At 45.6% G+C, this 16,924-nt stretch overlaps 1 protein-coding gene across 3 annotated transcripts in view; it reads right to left on the reverse strand.

The window, feature by feature from the left end:
• spn-E (tudor domain containing 9 protein spindle E) overlaps positions 1 to 16,924 on the reverse strand; it is a 153,491-nt gene that overhangs the window by 60,214 nt on the left and 76,353 nt on the right. For all 3 annotated transcript variants that reach the window (XM_084582928.1, XM_084582930.1, XM_084582929.1), the window contains exons 23-24: positions 16,674 to 16,781; positions 1,685 to 1,786 (exon numbers count right to left, since the gene is read on the reverse strand). In XM_084582928.1, the coding sequence (XP_084439054.1) occupies positions 1,685 to 1,786; positions 16,674 to 16,781 (210 nt within the window). The remainder of the gene's footprint in view (positions 1 to 1,684; positions 1,787 to 16,673; positions 16,782 to 16,924) is intronic.

Below are 16,924 nucleotides of genomic sequence, written 5' to 3' on the forward strand. Positions count from 1 at the left end.
TGCCTCTTTAGCAATGAATAATGGCATGTGGAGGCAGTTCACAGTGACTTTCCAGAAAGAGTAATGTTCGCCGAAGCGAACGGCAACATGGCCACTCTCTCAGCGACAGTTCAGTGCGCGGTGCCGCGGATAAGATCAGCTGTTCATGCGCATGCTGCAACACGCTTGATGGAACTAGATGACACAATCTGGAGGTGGTGAGCCACAAAAAACTGTCTTCCGATGATGCTGGTTGGTTTGGTTTGTGGGGTTTAACGTGCCAAAGTGACTCAGGCTATAAGAGACGCCGTAGTGGAGGACTCCGGAAATTTCCACTACCTGGAGTTCTTTAACGTGCACTGACAACGCACAACACACGGACGCCTTGCTTTTCGCCTCCATCGAAAAGCGGCCGCCGAGGCCGGGATTCGATCCCGCGTCCTTGGGAACAGTAGTCGAGCGCCGTAACCACTGCGCCACCCCGGCGGGGTTTGACGAATTCACTAAATGGAGGTTCACTACATTTAAGTTGAACAGGGTGTGCACTGAAACAACATCCCAGGAAAATAAAAAAGTGTTACAGTCGCCGACCGATTTTTCGGAAGGACGATTTTCAGGACCTGCTTCACTATCTGGATTCTGCGACAGCATTGTCACGGCACCATCACGCGCTCCATAAATCCAATGTATAACATCGACCAAAATTTTGGACGTTTGAAACTTTTTCCGTTCGATTTTCTGGACTTTTTTCTCTCGATCACAGGTCAAAAGGTACGAAAAACTGCCATAACATCGCTGCCATTTTGTTTTTCTGCAACCTCGAACCTGCGTTGCATGCATCCTCGATACCAGGATGCATCCTTGATACTCCTACAAGTTGCAACTTGCTGCAAGCTATCACGCACCCGTCAGGATAAAGCATAGCACACTCTAGTTAGGCCTCACTCCTGCAGACCGTTTTTCCCTCCTCCATCATGCCAGCATCTGATGGAGGTGGGGCAACAACAAAGCGCTGCATCATGGAAGATGAACCAGTAAACGCGACCGTGCTCCTATCACGTGACCATATGTCACGGCTTGCGTGTAGCTGTAAGCGAGAAAGCTAGCGCGCTGGTTGCCACGACAAGAGTCCACTTCGAGACGGCGGTGCGCAAGTGTAAAGGGGAGAAGAAAAAAAAAAAGAAAAACTGCATCTGCCCAGTGCATCGAAAAGTGCCCGTTGCCAACTAGCAAAAAAGACTGGTTTTACTTCATTTTGCAATACACTGTGTGTCCCAACTAAACACAACCATGGCCGCACTCTGCGAATGCTGATGCTGCTCGAGTCAGACCATGACACGACCTCCAAGAGAGCTTTGTGTTTCAACTCCAATACGCATTGCAACTTTGGATGGCTGCTGGAGCTTGCAAGACAGCGTTGATTAAAAAAAAAAATAAAACGCACGCAGCAGATGACTTCCACCACTACCACGAAGACAGTCGTCATGGCCACCACCGCCACACTTTTTCAGCTTTTTTTAAAACCTGGCAGAGAGAGAAAAAAAAAAGGCGCTGAAGTAGTCAAGTGGGAGGAGCGATTTACCTGTGCCCAGCGCCAATTTATTTTCAGACTGCCTGTTCTTTCTGGAAGCTTTCTCGACTCCTCAAGGGACCGAAAAATCAATCGGCAAATGTGGAAAATGACATCAAGTAAAGATATTCTTACCTTGGCCATCTTGTCGTTGAATACCTCGACCCTTGCTCGGTAGTAGAGCCCCTTGTACGGGGCCAGCACCATTTCCTCCGGCTTCGGTGGGCCACTCAGGGGCTGCAAAGAATTGAAGAATAAAGAGACACCGTTGAAATGTTGAGATGCTCCAATAATGTGCAAAGTTATACCTACAGACACATCCTTCGAGAGGATCATAATACGATCAGAGCTCTCTTTTAGAGGAAATAGAGTTTCAAATTTGTACGAGCTTGCTTACGAAACCACCACGAAAACTTGTCACTGTGTGCAGGTTAGTGCCGGATTGGGCCTTTCTGCTTGCACCTGTGTTTTGCTGCTGCAGTGTCTAGTAAAAGTCCAAGACCAATTCGCCCATCAGGTTGTACCGGTTACCGGCAGCATGAATCTCCCTAATGGACTGAAATAGCTATGCAGCACAGTCCCTTTGCTCCATTTAAATTTTTACTCCTGCCTACAGGTACAAAAAGGTGACAATACAGGATGAAAGCTTTTTTTTTTTTACGTTCTTGTTTCCTTGGCACTCAAAACCGCACCAAAAATGCTGAGGAAGGGGTAGGGGGACAACTTAAAATCCTAACCAATGGAACGACACAAGGACACGAACACAAGAAAAGAAGAGGGATAGAAAGGCGCTCTTTCTATCCTTCTTTTTCTGTGTTCATGCCCTCGCGCCGTTCCACTGTTCAGTATGAACCAACTAGCCCTAAAGCAAGTGGAGATACTCCTCTCAGGACCATTTTTTAAATTTATCGGAGGATTTGCACCAGATTTGCACCTCTTGTGCATTTTCTCATGCTCCATTCCAAAACTGCAAACTATTTTTACCTAATATAAAGTAGTTTCAAATATATTAAGGAAAACTGATCTTTTGTTTGGAGGAAGCATTGTTAGTAATCATCGGATCTTGACAAGAGTTTGATCCTTAAGGGGGGACGCGGGTCTTAAAATCGCGAAAAATGGTCAAAAATGGCAATTTTTAAAAATTGCTGTTTTGAAGTCTTCAATGTCCCGACTATGCCTCTACAAAATATTATAGCTCAATTCCTACTCAAAGTATTAAAAAAACGGCAATTTAGAAACGTCGGTGAGCCGAAATTGAACGCCAAACGCGAAAATTTGCACCATTTTCAAGCCGCCGTAGCTCCGCGCGGCGCCAACCGATAGGCACCATCTTGGTCTCGTTTGAAAGCTCGTTTCCCGCTCTCTCTCCTGGCGTCTCTCAACAGGCTGTAGGTGTTCGCACAGCGGAGCTTTCGGCATCCGTCCGCAAGGGGTGAATCGTCGCGAGACAGCCGCTGATTGGGTAAAGCGCGCGCTCTCCGAGGCGCAGCCCTCTGATTGGCCCTGACGCATGCCTCACCTCCCGCGACCGCGTTGCCGACTCTTCGTCGTCTGCTTTTGCCCGCTGGCACGTGATTTTTTGCGCTCCTCTTTGTTTCCTAGCATTTCTCGTTCTGCATTTTTTCTCATCGTTCCTGTAAATATTTTGACTATTAACTCGCTCCTCTTAGCTTCGAAGTTATTGTTTTCGTGTGTATTTGCCTGCCTGGTGTCTGTTCCGTGTGTCTCGATGGCACGGGACGCGCACTTGAAAGCAAGCACGCGAAAAGCAGTCGGCAAAAGGAGACGCGCGTGGAATAAGAAGAGTGCCACATCGAGAACTACAGCTTCGGTGTTGCCGCAAGCTGCAGGGCCGTCGGCGGATGCAGCTGGATTGAACTCGTCGACCACAGTTTTGCCGATGGATGCGGCTGGACCGACATCGTCGATGTCAGCTTCGATGGTGGACGCCGCGGCTGGACCGTGCCGATCGGCGTCAACTTCGGTGTTACCACAAGTGTCTGCGGTTCCAGTGGATGCGCCTGGACTTAGCCCGTCGAAAATATCGACTTTTGATGCTCTGCGAGTCGCTTCAAATTCTGTGTTGTCGGAAGCGGCCCAGCCGGCTGAGCTAAGCCTAACGACGACTTCGGCGTTTCCGCACGTCGCTTCAGCGCCGACGGATGCGGCTAAACCGAGCTCGCGTGTTCAACGTTTGGACACAGTGTTTTTTACGGAGGCGGAGTGCGCGGGACGCGAAAAATGTGCAGATAACGCCAAGACGTCATTGGCGAAGAAGTCCGCGACTTCCCGCAAGTTCGAGCTGATGAACGTCAGCACAGTAAGTGTAGACGACGATCGCGGCACTGAGTATATAATTGTTGATATGAGCATACTGAAGAAGCTGTTTGCATCCACAAGCTGCAGCAAGTGTGGGATGGCCAGTGTTCAACTCGCGAAATGCAGCGGAAGAGAGTATGGCTTAGCTGTGAAGTTAGTGCTCACATGTTCGAATTGCGATTTCGCCGAGCGGCACTTTTCGTCACCACGAGTGCCCGGGAAATCTAGCATCACACCCTTTGAAGTAAATCTGTGGGCGATGAAAGGCATACAAAGTATAGGGAAGGGAGTGACTGCCCTAGCGGATTTTTGTGCAACAATGAACCTCTCCCACCGAGGACTTCACCACAAAACTTTCAGGGGGCACATGAACACCATGGTGAAAGCTTGCCAGGCAGTTGCTACTGCTACAGAAGCAGCAAGTGTCAAAGTGGTGAAGGACTTATACAAAGACTTCCTGAACCCAACAGGAAATGTAGACGTGATATTTGATGGCACATGGAAAACGCTTGGCCACAATTCAAATATTGCAGTTGGCTGCATTATAGAACTGTACACTGGCCTTGTACTGGACCATGTTGTGCTTTCGAGGTACTGTCAATCAATCAATCAAAGTGATCTTTATTTGTAGGAAACGAAATACATAAAGAATATTTGGACCGATAGCCGGGGGGCTAGTAGACGGTCCAGTGCAGAATAAACTTGGTCAGGCAGCCGTAATGAGCGCATACAAACACACACACACACAAACATACAAAAAAAAACGACTCAAACAGACAAGCAAAAAGAATCAACAGGCACGGAGAAAAATACTTTTCAGCAAGCAATTCATAGGCAATTAATACAAAACGCAAGCGCACACACACAAAAAAAAAAAATGGGGGGGGGGGGAGGGGATCATAACTCTCCTTGGCTGTTAATAAAGAACATTTTACAACTCATTTTAAAGTTACCTGCAAGTTTTACATTAATAGGCAACGTGTTCCAATGTTTTGCTCCAGAAAATTGTACTAAACGTTCTCCGTACACATTGTGGCAGGCAGGGAGGTTGAAATTGCCATTTAATGCGTGTCTTGTATTGCGAGATGGCAACAAGAAAATATCAAGTGGCAGAGGAATACTAGTATTAATGATGTTATTTACCAATACACAGATTTTGTATTTAAGCATTGATTCTAAAGAAAGTACTCGATTTTCTAGAAATAAATTATTGTTGCTGCAGTCGAAAGATACGCGGTATATTACCGTAAAAACCCGCGTATAATACGAGTTTTTTTTCCAACTTTCAGCGTTCCAAATTTCCGCCTCGTATTATTTGCGGATCCCAACCAAAATGTCAAAGTTTTGCGAGAAGTTTTGGTTTCGTTGTTGCCGCGTGGCTACGGCTTGGCTTTGTTATCGATGTGCGGCTACGGCTTGGCTTCGTTGCCCTAACGTGGCCGCACCCCGCAGTGGCCACGACGTCGAGGTGTCGTCTCTTTCAGGGTTGCCAGATTTGGCTACTTTACGCCAAATTGGCTACTTTCTGAGCCGCCTGGCGACAAAAATTTTAGGTTGGCTACTTGGCTACTTTCTGGCTACTTTGAAAAATTTTCGCCTATTCCAACGAGCCCGTTTGCGCGCTGTTCAGGATGCTCGTTTTTATAGATAGAGAGATAGCAAATCTATCAACGGTAGCGCTGCAATACAACTAACTCTGCATGGTGACGACTGTCCCCACTGTGTTTCAAAGGGGACGCTCTTAACATCCATCCGCTAAAACCCCTTGATAATTTGAAAGTAGCAACACTCTCCTCCGCGCCGCGCTTTCCTTTTCAATTCTCCTCGCGCGGCTAAGGGGCGCGGCGGCTACGAGCTCTGCGCACGACACGCTTTCTCTCCCTGGCGCCCGCCATTCGGCCGCAGCAGTCAGTGAAGCGCGCGTTTTTAGGCCAGGTCTGCGCTCAGGGTCTAGTACTGCCTCTGTCTGGCTGTGTTTGGTTTTTTTTTATCTTTTTTTTGAGCGTGAACTCCGTCACCGCGGTAAAACTTCGCAAAACGAGAAAACGACCCAGGCTGGTGCTTCGAACTTTAAGATCAGAGAAAGTCAAAGCGGCCGCTTAGTTTATTTCGCTACTTTCAAGCAATCTTGGCTAAGCATAGTATATGTCACGTGATAAACCTTGAGTTTGGATCATTGGTTAATTATACCCTTATTTTGAACAACTACGGGCGAAATTAAATGATATTTAGTAAATTGCACTTGAAACCCAAATTTGCGCTGCAGCATCGAGTCATATACCGCTGGAAAGCTTAGGCCAAGTGTAATGGCACTGTGCTAGTGATCCTCATTAATCTGCGTTAATTATTTAATTTTGTATAAAACCAAACTTTGAGCTAGACGATCAAATCATATACCGTTGAAAAGCTTAGGATGTCTCCAAATGCTCTGAATTAGTTACCAATCCATATTAGTTAGCGTTAGTGAGCTATATGCATCGTCATATACCTTTCGAAAGCTTAGGTTGAGTGCAAATGAGTTGTGGTAGTTATCGAGCCAAATTAATTAGTGCTAATTATTTAACTGCACTTAAAGCCAAACTTTGCATTATAGATGGCAAACTGAGGGCAAATGTAAAAGCTTTATGCTAGCTAGCCAAACTTAGATAAAAATCACAACAGAGCTAACACACTAACTAGGCTTTCCACGAACTGCTTCGAAATGTTTTTCTTTGCCCCTGCATATTTGCTTGCAGTACGTCTTATTTAGCGTGCACCCGCTGACAATAAATTAGTCATGAGTGCATCTTCCGTCCATAGGTTTGTCTCATCAGTGTGAAAGTGGCTTTTGCACTTATACTTTGTTCACAAAAAAAAAACAGTTGCGCACTTTCAATGCGAACCATTCATTGACCGCAATTCGCCGAACATTATTAGGCACTAGTGTCAAGGAAGCTTACGAATATACTCGGTATACCTGTGAAAGAATGATTTCTATATCTTTAGGCAAGGTAAACGCCTCTCGATAATGTAATATTATACTTGAGAAACCGAAAGTTCCCGTCCAACGCCTAGTAGTCATGATCAAAAAGAAGTGTGTGTGATCGTGTGAACACCCCCTGCACATTGGCCATATCCTTGATAAACCCAAACGATGATTGAGAAGGTCAACTCAACTATTTACGGCAGGCCTGAACATCGCACTTGAGTGGTTGCAGTTTCCTTTCGTCGTGTTCTCCTTTTGTAGCCATTATTTTAGACATCCAACTCCACTAACATTTTATACTTACATTTTCGTGGACATAATTTTATGCATTTTATATTGTTTCTAATCATCACAGAGAAGTTTCTGATAACATGTGTGTTTATCTGGTCAGTTTAGTTTTATGTCTGTTTATATAATATCGCAGTCTTAAGGTCTATTCACACTTGCGACTAGAAGAAGTCGCGCGACTACCAGTCGCGCGACCAGAGGAGAGGAGCCATGTTCTCACTTGCGACTGTCGCCGTCTCGAAAAGCAAGTTGGGAGTAGGAAAGCTGCAGGGCGATGGCAGCGAACGTCGGTAGCAGCCGCTTGCCAGACACTTTAGCTTTTTCAGGCGAGAACGCCGACGACGAATAGACGGTGTCAATATAAAATGTTGCGCCTGCGTGAAAAACCCATTTCTCAAAAGTTCATAGTACTTACCGGATAGTCCGAATATCTTTCCAATCTCCTCCCAGGCCATATCCTTCTCCCTGCCTTTGAATTCCGGATGCCGTTTTCTTTAATTGCATTGGGAAGGTGCTCGATCTAGTACTCCGGGACCTCGCTGATTGGAGAAATGGTTTGCGACTAGTAGTCGCGCGACTGGAAATTCGAGCAGTGCCCGATCGGCCCCCGGCAGTCGCTTTTCGACCGATGCGACCATTTGCGACTGTCGCTTTTCGACCAAAACGGTCGCGCGACCGCTGCTAGTCGCAAGTGTGAACGGGCCTTTACGCAGCCAGTTTCTTTTTTTTCAGAAATAAATCTTTTTTACGTGATTTAGTTTCTATAAGACGCAAGTGGCATTTGTTTCTTCACGAGCGTTGGAATAAAATGACTATTAAACGAATGTTTTTGGTTGTCTTTTTGCAGTGAGCGCTCTATTTACTGCCCCATGCATGGCCTCATGGCTCCTTTTTGGCTACTTTTTATTGCTCTTCCTCTGGTTGGCTACTTTCTGGCTACTTTTCCCATTTTTGTGGCGACTTTTTGTTTTTTGGACCTGGCAACCCTGGTCTCTTTGTTGTTGAGTCGTCGAGTGCGCACAGCATCAGCGCATGTGCTCTCGTGCAAACCACGGTTCGCGAAAAAGTGCACGCTTTTTTCTTTAAGTGAACGAGCAGGATGCCAGGGTCTCGGAAACAGTACTCGGCTGCTTTTAAGAGAAAGGTGATTTTAGTTGCTGAAAACATCGGCAACAGTGCGGCCGGGAGGCAGTTTGGCGTCACCGAGGGAAGCATTCGCGGATGGCGACGACAGAAAGAAGCCCTTTTCGCGTGCAAGGGAATGCGAAGAAGCTTTCGCGGGCCAAAGAATGGCGCATTCCCGGAAATTGAACTCGCTCTGACGGAGTTCGTACGAGAACAGCGAGCATCGCATCTAGCTGTGAGCGTAGAGCTTATGCAAGCAAAAGCTAGGGAGCTTGCAAGGGAAAAGGGAATTCCGAGCTCCGCCTTCAAAGCAAGCAAGCACTGGATACATCGCTATATGTGCCGTGCTGGATTCTCGCTACGCCGGCGAACCTCGATTTCACAAAAGCTGCCCGAATCCTTCGAAGAGCTGCTGGTGGCTTTTCAGCGCCACGTGATTTCTTTGCGAAAGACCAAAAACTTTCAGCTGGGGCAAATAGGCAATGCTGACCAGACGCCGGTTTACCTGGACATGCCATCGCCCCTCACCGTCCATGAGAAAGGCTCTAAACAAGTTTGTATCCGGTCTACTGGAAACGAGAAGACGCGGGTTACAGTCATGCTATCGTGCACGGCAGACGGCCGCAAGCTCCCGCCCTATGTCATCTTCAAGCGCAAGACAATGCCGAAAGGTGAGGAGCTGCCGAAGAATGTCATCGTGAGATGCCACGAAAAAGGTTGGATGAACGAGGATCTTGTCCTCGACTGGGTGAAGTCAGTGTGGTGCAAACGGCCCGGTGCACTGTTGTCCTTTCCATCCATCCTCGTGCTGGACGCGTTTCGTTGCCATTTGGCCGACTCGGTGAAAAGGCTGCTAAGCGACTGCCGCACAGAACTTGTTGTGATTCCGGGTGGGATGACCTCACAACTTCAGCCTCTCGACGTTTGTGTCAACAAACCCTTCAAGGACGCAGTCAAGCGATGCTACGCGGAATGGATGCGGTCAGGTGAGCCTGCAGTGACGCCGGCCGGGCGGCTGAAGCGAGCATCGCCAGCCACGCTGTGCAAATGGATTGTGGACGCGTGGGCAAGCATCCCAGAGGAGCTTGTGCGCCGTTCGTTTAAGAAGTGCGGCATCTCAAACGCCCTCGATGGCACAGAAGATGAGTACCTGTGGGATGATTTGTCCGACAAAGAAATTTCCGAGGAAAGCGCTGCTGAAGATGAAAGTGATTGAAGTGTGAGGTCCGATTTCAATAAATGTCTAGTTTTTTCTCTCTCGTATTATATGCGGTAAAAACTTTTTTTTTTCCATTTCGCGTCTCCAGAATTTCACCTCGTATTATATTCGGGTTCGTATTATACGCGGGTTTTTACGGTATACGCAATGCTCTCTTCTGCAGTCCCTGTAAGGGAAGTAGATAAGTTTTGTACGTTTGTCCCCAAGACTCACAGCAGTAGCTGGTGTGGCAGTGAAATAACGAAAAATACAGGGAACGTAGTATGGTGTACGGGAAATACCTTTTCGCCTTGGTAAGCGCGTAGCAACTGAAAGCTAGCTTTTTAGATAGCTTATCTATCTGCTCTTGCCAGTGCAAGTGTTGGTCAAAGATGATACCAAGGTATTTGAAAGAACAAACTTGCTGAATACAATCGTTGTTTAGAGATATGTGAATCGTACTAGGGTCAATGTTTCTTCTCTTCGAGTGGAATACTACATATTTAGTTTTATCTACATTTATTGTTAGTTTATTAGCACGAAACCATTCTGAAACATTAAACAGTTCGGACGTTATCGTATTTTCTAGGCCCAAGAGTGACTTAGATGTGAACAAAAGAGCAGTGTCATCTGCATACATAAAGACTTTTGAAAATTGAACGGCCTGCGGTAGGTCGTTCACGAAAATGGAAAACAAAACAGGACCCAATACAGATCCTTGCGGGACCCCGCAAGTCACAGGTAGTAGTGTGGAGTGTCTGTCACTCAGCACTACTTTTTGTTTTCTAGCGGAAAGGTAGCTATCAAAAAACTGGAGAGAGGCATTAGTAATACCACACGATTTTAATTTTTCCAATAACTCTGAGTGACAGACGCACTCAAATGCCTTTTTTATGTCGAGGAATATTACTATTGCAATTTGGTTTTTGTGAAGAGCAGTGTTAATATGGTGAGAAAGTGATGTGACAGCAGTGGTTGTTGATTTGGCTGAGATAAAGCCATGCTGCTCAGCACAGATTACATTATTATCAAGCAGAAACTTGTTCAATTGTAAGGATATTAATTTTTCAAAAACAGTATTGATTATACTAAGCACAGATATGGGTCTGTAACTACTGGGGTCATTGGGATCTCCTGTCTTGTAGACTGGCACAACTTTCGCAATCTTCAAGCTTATTGGATACTGAGAGCTAACCATCGCATGGTTAATTATGTTGCATAAGGGGGTGCAAAGAATGTCGATATTGTCTTTTAGCACCTTCGATGGTATTCCGTCATAACCACAAGCTTTGTTTTCTCGCAGATTTTTAACTACTGACCTCATTTCTTCTTCAGTTATCTCCCGGAAAGCAAAGGTATTATTTGTTGCAATAGGTCTTCCTAGGTGAGGCGTTGTTGAAGGAAAGCCATTAACCAGTTTTTTTCCTCGATCGACGAAATTATTATTGAAGGTATCAGCCATCTCCTCTGAGATTAAGTCTGGAAGGATATGTTCTTTTTTCTTTAATCCAACAACATCGCTCACAATTCCCCATATCTTTTTGGAATTTCCTTCCTGTCTCATAATTAGATTAGTGTAGTATTGTTTCTTTGAGTTCCTCATCATGGCGACCGATTTGTTTCTGTAGCATCGAAACTGTTCCCGGTAATACCTATTAGTTCGATTGTTTTTCCACTTATGATAGTATGAATCTTTCTTTTTCAAGACTTCAAGTATAGCTTTTGTCATCCAAGGGCATATACCATGGTCGTAGTTACGCCTAGTGTATGTGTAAGTGGATCGGTCAATGACGTCTGTGATTTTCCTTATCAGGTATTGATATTCAATATCTATGTCATCATCATGCACGCCTTCGAAATCTGTGCACTGAAGCAGCGATCGCACTTGAGCGTAATCGATTCGGGTGGTACGTTTTTTAAACTGCTTGGGAGGATAAAGCAAAGGGTCACAGGGATAAAGAATAAAGATGGGATTGTGGTCTGAGATGGCAATGTCGCACACACCAGCAAACACATTTATGTCCTTGTTGCAAAGCACATGGTCAATCAGAGAGGCGGATTGGTTAGTGACTCGAGTTGGCACATCTATAACATTTGTCAAGTTAAAGGACTGTATCAGCAAGAGGTAATCACGGCAATCATCTTTCAACAAATCAATGTTGAAATCACCACATACAATCAAAGACGATTTACCCGTCGCAAGTGATAATAGCGTAGTTTCCATTACGGAATAGAATTTGTTTAGACAAGCGCTAGGTGGGCGGTAAACAACACCTATAATGATGCCACACTTCATTTCAATGAACAGTGTTTCAACTACACCTGCTTCATAACTAGCATTGCATTTACAGCAGTAGTCGATCCCTTTTCGAACAAAAAGTGCGAGGCCACCACCACGTGATACACTATCCCGCGGTCGCGAGAGGAAATTGTAACCAGGAATTTCAACAGTTTCACCTTGCTTGAGCCATGTTTCTGTCAGCGCAATAACATCAAAACGATACGAGTAATGTGACAGATAAGCAACCAAATGATCGAGGTTTTTCCTAGCACTCCGGATGTTGCAGTGTAACACAGATACCTGACCGCGCCCAAGCCGGAGCAGTCCAGGATGCCGTAACGTTGAGCTGCAACTAACTGCCTGCTTCATTCTGTGCAGCCTGTCATCGGGAAAAAAATCCTCAAGCCATCGCCTGAAATCCTGCTTATTGCCTACACCGAGCGTCCACGTGCTGCGTCCGCCAGATACCTGTTTGTGCCTGCGCTTTGCTGTTGGACTGTTGGAGGGCCGTCGGCGACACTTTATCATCCGGCAGTCAGCTGCGCTTGCGCAGCTTGAAGGGCCATCGACGTCACAGGAAGGCTATAAAATCCGCTGTCTAGCCCATCCTCAGCACCATTCCGGAGCAGTCCAGGATGCCGTAACGTTGAGCTGCAACTAACTGCCTGCTTCATTCTGTGCAGCCTGTCATCGGGAAAAAAATCCTCAAGCCATCGCCTGAAATCCTGCTTATTGCCTACACCGAGCGTCCACGTGCTGCGTCCGCCAGATACCTGTTTGTGCCTGCGCTTTGCTGTTGGACTGTTGGAGGGCCGTCGGCGACACTTTATCATCCGGCAGTCAGCTGCGCTTGCGCAGCTTGAAGGGCCATCGACGTCACAGGAAGGCTATAAAATCCGCTGTCTAGCCCATCCCCAGCACCATTCCGGAGCAGTCCAGGATGCCGTAACGTTGAGCTGTAACTAACTGCCTGCTTCATTCTGTGCAGGTACGTGTGTGAGCCTTCTTTTACTTAAGGTGCTTGTTGCTATATAGCGGCTCTTGGACTGCTCCGTCCGTCTGTACATGATATTATGGGAGACAAGGCACCTTCGACTATAAAGGAAGTCGTGAAAGCACTTGCTGACATGTCAGCACACTTTGAGACAAATCAGCTAGAGCTGAAAGAGGCCCTCAAAAAGGTAATTGAAGATGAGCTTGAGCCAGTGCGGAAATCCATGGAGTTCATTAACACAATTTTTGAAGAGCTTAAGGCAGAAATAGCTGAAATGAAAAAGGAACTGAAATATGTGAAAGCTGAAAGCGTAGAAATAAAAAAAGACAACGATCGCCTCTCAAAAGAACTAGAAGACGTGAAGAAAGAGGTGATTGACTTGCAGCAGTACAGCAGGAGAAGTAATCTGGAAATCAAGGGGCTTCCTGTAGTCCAGGGTGAAAACCTTGTCGCTACTTTGACAGATATATCACGCCATTTGCAAATTGAAATCAGTGAGAGTGACATTGATGTCGTTCACCGAGTGCCATCGATGAACAAAAAAGAGTCAAATGTGGTGGTCAAATTTCATTCCCGTGCCGCTAGAGACAAAATGCTGAAAGCTGCCAAAAAACAAAGACTAAACACATTTCACCTGGGTTTCAACAGCTCAGAAGAAAAGAGTTCACCAGTCTATGTTAACGAGCATTTGTGCCCGGCAAAAAAAGTGCTACTGGGCCACGCTTTGAAGGCAAAAAAAGAAAAGGGTTGGAAGTATGCCTGGGTCATAGAAGGTAAAATCTTGATGCGCAAGACAGACAACTCGCACGTACTGCAGGTGACGCGAATGGCTGACCTCGCCCAGGTACAGTAATAAATAGGCTACCCTGTAATCGCTGTATCTCCGAATGACTTACACTTCTGCTCAAATCGAAAACAAATGGCTTGGGCGCGGGTGCCAAGGGGCACCTGATCCCAGTGATGATGGTTACGGTGACTGGGCTGTGAACCACAAGTGTATGAAGAACATTGACTGCAATGCCGGACGAATGGAGACCGAAGCAGCTATGATTTTATTCAATAGGTCCTTGGAAAAAAATGGGTTGCGGTACACAACCATACTTTCGGATGGTGATAGCCGCACATTTCATGCATTGACCCAGGAAGGCGTGTATGGATATATATCCATCGAAAAGAAGGACTGCCTCAATCATGTCCACAAGCGGATGGGGACGGCTCTTCGCAACTTGGTTGGGAAAAAGAAGGCACAAGGGCAATCTCTTGGTGGAAAGGGCAACCTTACCCAAGAAAAGATAAAAAAGATCACCAATTACTATGGGTATGCCTTGCGGAGCCATAGCCGCGACGTCGCAGGCATGAAAAAGGCAGTGCAAGCTACGCTGTTGCACCTGACCTCAACAGATGAAGCCCCAGATCACAGTTGCTGTCCTCAAGGAGTTGATTCATGGTGTGCCTTCAATCGTGCTTTGGCAAACCAGGTGGAGCCTCCACCACACAAAAACCCTCTGCCAGGCCATGTTCGCACTGCGCTTGAGCCAGTTTTTGCCAGGCTGGGCGACGAGGCCCTTTTGAAGCGCTGCAAAAATGGCATGACACAGAATGCTATCGAGTGCCTGAACTCTGTTATCTGGAGCCAATGCTCTAAAAACACGCATGACTCTTTGCTGGCTGTTCAAAGGGCTGTTGCAGAAGCAGTTTCTCGCTTCAATCAAGGGATGGCAGCAACCAGCAGAGCTGTTGCAGAGCAGCTTGGTTATAGCCCTGGCAGGTGCCTCATTCGTAGGAGCCTTGAAAAAGATAAACAGAGGCTGTGCAGGTCTGATAAGGGTCACACCGATAGTGAAAAGGTGAAGAAGAAGATGGCCAAGAGGCACAGGCCTGACAAAACTCGACTACTGCCCAGGACTTATGTGAATGATTTAAGATTCAGAGACTGTAGCAAGTGACTTTCTGAGCATCATTTTTTTGTAAAGTGCCAATGCCATACATAGATTTTCACAGCCATTACATGAACAGATTTATGTAAATTTGGTGTCATTTTGTTCACCAATAACTGGGCTGCATGCTAAAGCATTAAATCTTTCCATGTGATTGGAAAACAAAAGTGGCACAGTGAGTAAAACTTTGAATGCAGTTTTCTCAGCTTTGTTTATTTGGTAAAAAGCCTTGCCTTACGGAACTTTTCATAATGTTTGCATGCACGGATTTTATTGAACTTGGTATCATTTTTTTCAGTAAAATCTCAGCTACATCCTAAAGCTTTCCGTTTTCGATAAAGTCTGATAGACTAGCAATTAGATCAGATGTAAACTAATTACTCCCACATTGTCTTTTTTCTCCCAACTTTGTTATTCATTCATTACCTATATAATGACTTCTTAAAAATTTCCTTAGCTTTAGGATGTGCAGTAGGCTCTTGGAAATGACAGCATATTTTTAAAACCAGTTTTTTTAATTAAGAAATTGCAGTAATGGCCCGTAAGAAAAGACACTATGTGCAGTACATTATCTTGCCATATTTTCATGTCTAGATGAGGTATTTCAAATCTAAATACATATTTGGAATCACCATTCAAAGATATATCACCGTGGAAATTTTCAGCAAGATAGGTTAAGAAATAAAAAAAAAGTTTTTAAGACCCTCATCCCCCCTTAAATAATCTAGAATCATGAAGGACTGCAGTAAAACATAAACGAGCATTCTGGGTGATTTGAAAGAAAGTTGTAGCTTGTCAAACTTGCCAAAGAAAAAGCCGATTTTGGTGACTGGGGCAAATGATTTATTTTGATAATTTTGGCAAAATGGTTAAAAAGCAGTGTTAGTGCAGAACTTATGATTTTATCTTTATGGCAAAAAAACAATTACAGCGATAGCTGCTATTGAAGCTGAGATATCGCTCTTTTAAAATGGTGACTGTGTCCAAAATTCTATCTTGAGAAATCGACGGAAAATGTTTTTGGCATATTTTTGAATTACTAAGGCTAACAGCAACTCGATAAAATGAGTTATGACTGGTTTTTGGTGTGAATGCACCCTTTCCCATCGAGATAAATGCCCCTGCAAATGAGAATAAAATTTATTTCGATGAGGTTTGCGAATTGCGATTCCACATGCTGCGCGTGACGATGTTCCGCAATCGCCATAGCCGCCCTGCCACTAACTTTTCAGAGTGCTCGATCTGATGAAAACAGCTCAGGTATCACATCTTAATCTGCATCGTCATGATTACGATGCTCGTACGCAGCAGGAATCGCCTTGAGGAAATCACTTGCTCTGTCATGCCAAGCACCACCGGCTACGCCCTTATCAAGCCCATCTGGGAGCTGATTGCGGATAACACCTCTTATCTCTACCTTCCGTTGTTTTTTGTGCCAGTGTGAAGCTCGAACCTAAATTTTCCGCGTTTAGTGCCGTGGTTGTAATGACGGGATGTCGTTAAACCAGCTAGGCCCAACTACGCGACTTTTTAAAACGGCGCCAGGCCGCAAGCAGTTGGCGCCGGCAGCCAACCAAAAATGGCTATTTTGGTCACATGCTTTCGGAGTCCGATAGCAGCGTGTGTTTCGCGCAATTTTGTCCCTTTGTTTTCTGTTTTGGGTGTTCGCTTACAGAAGCTAATCGTGACATGGGAATAGCCTGAATCACGATCTTTTGAACAAGACCAAAATTATGCCGGTGGAGCGCATATTTTTTGATCTGCGGCCGATTAAAACTCGGCGTGCGTTGACCTCAATTTAAAGGGCCAAGCGTTCAGATTTGCAACTTTGGAACGCTGTAACGTGTGAAATGAGTGGTAATTTTCTACCAAAATTTGTAGACAGTTGCGAAAACGTCTCAGGACCGCGAAAATGAAGAAATAAAAAATCCGATTTTTTACACCAATTTTCAACTTCAAAGAGCTGTGTCCCTCCTTGAAATCCGCCTTTAAAACCAATTGCGCTTCATCTACTCACCTTCAGGTTCTGGCCTCTGTTGTGGTTGATTATCTCGTTCATGTGCTGCTCCTCGGTCTGGTAAACCTGGTCCGAGTAGTGGGCATAGAAGTGGCCGCAGTCCACCACCTGTCGAAGGAAATAAGCGCCAAAGATAGCAGGCGGTGTTAGTGAGTAGGGTTAAATCTCCTGGAGAGGCAAGCAAACAATGAAAAGGATCCTCTGCACTGATTTCAACTGCCCGGGCTAACTCCGCAGAGCAACACAGGAAT

Source organism: Amblyomma maculatum, chromosome 10, assembly GCF_055883805.1.
Source record: "Amblyomma maculatum isolate TAMU_Amacu chromosome 10, ASM5588380v1, whole genome shotgun sequence".
NCBI lineage: Eukaryota > Metazoa > Arthropoda > Arachnida > Ixodida > Ixodidae > Amblyomma > Amblyomma maculatum.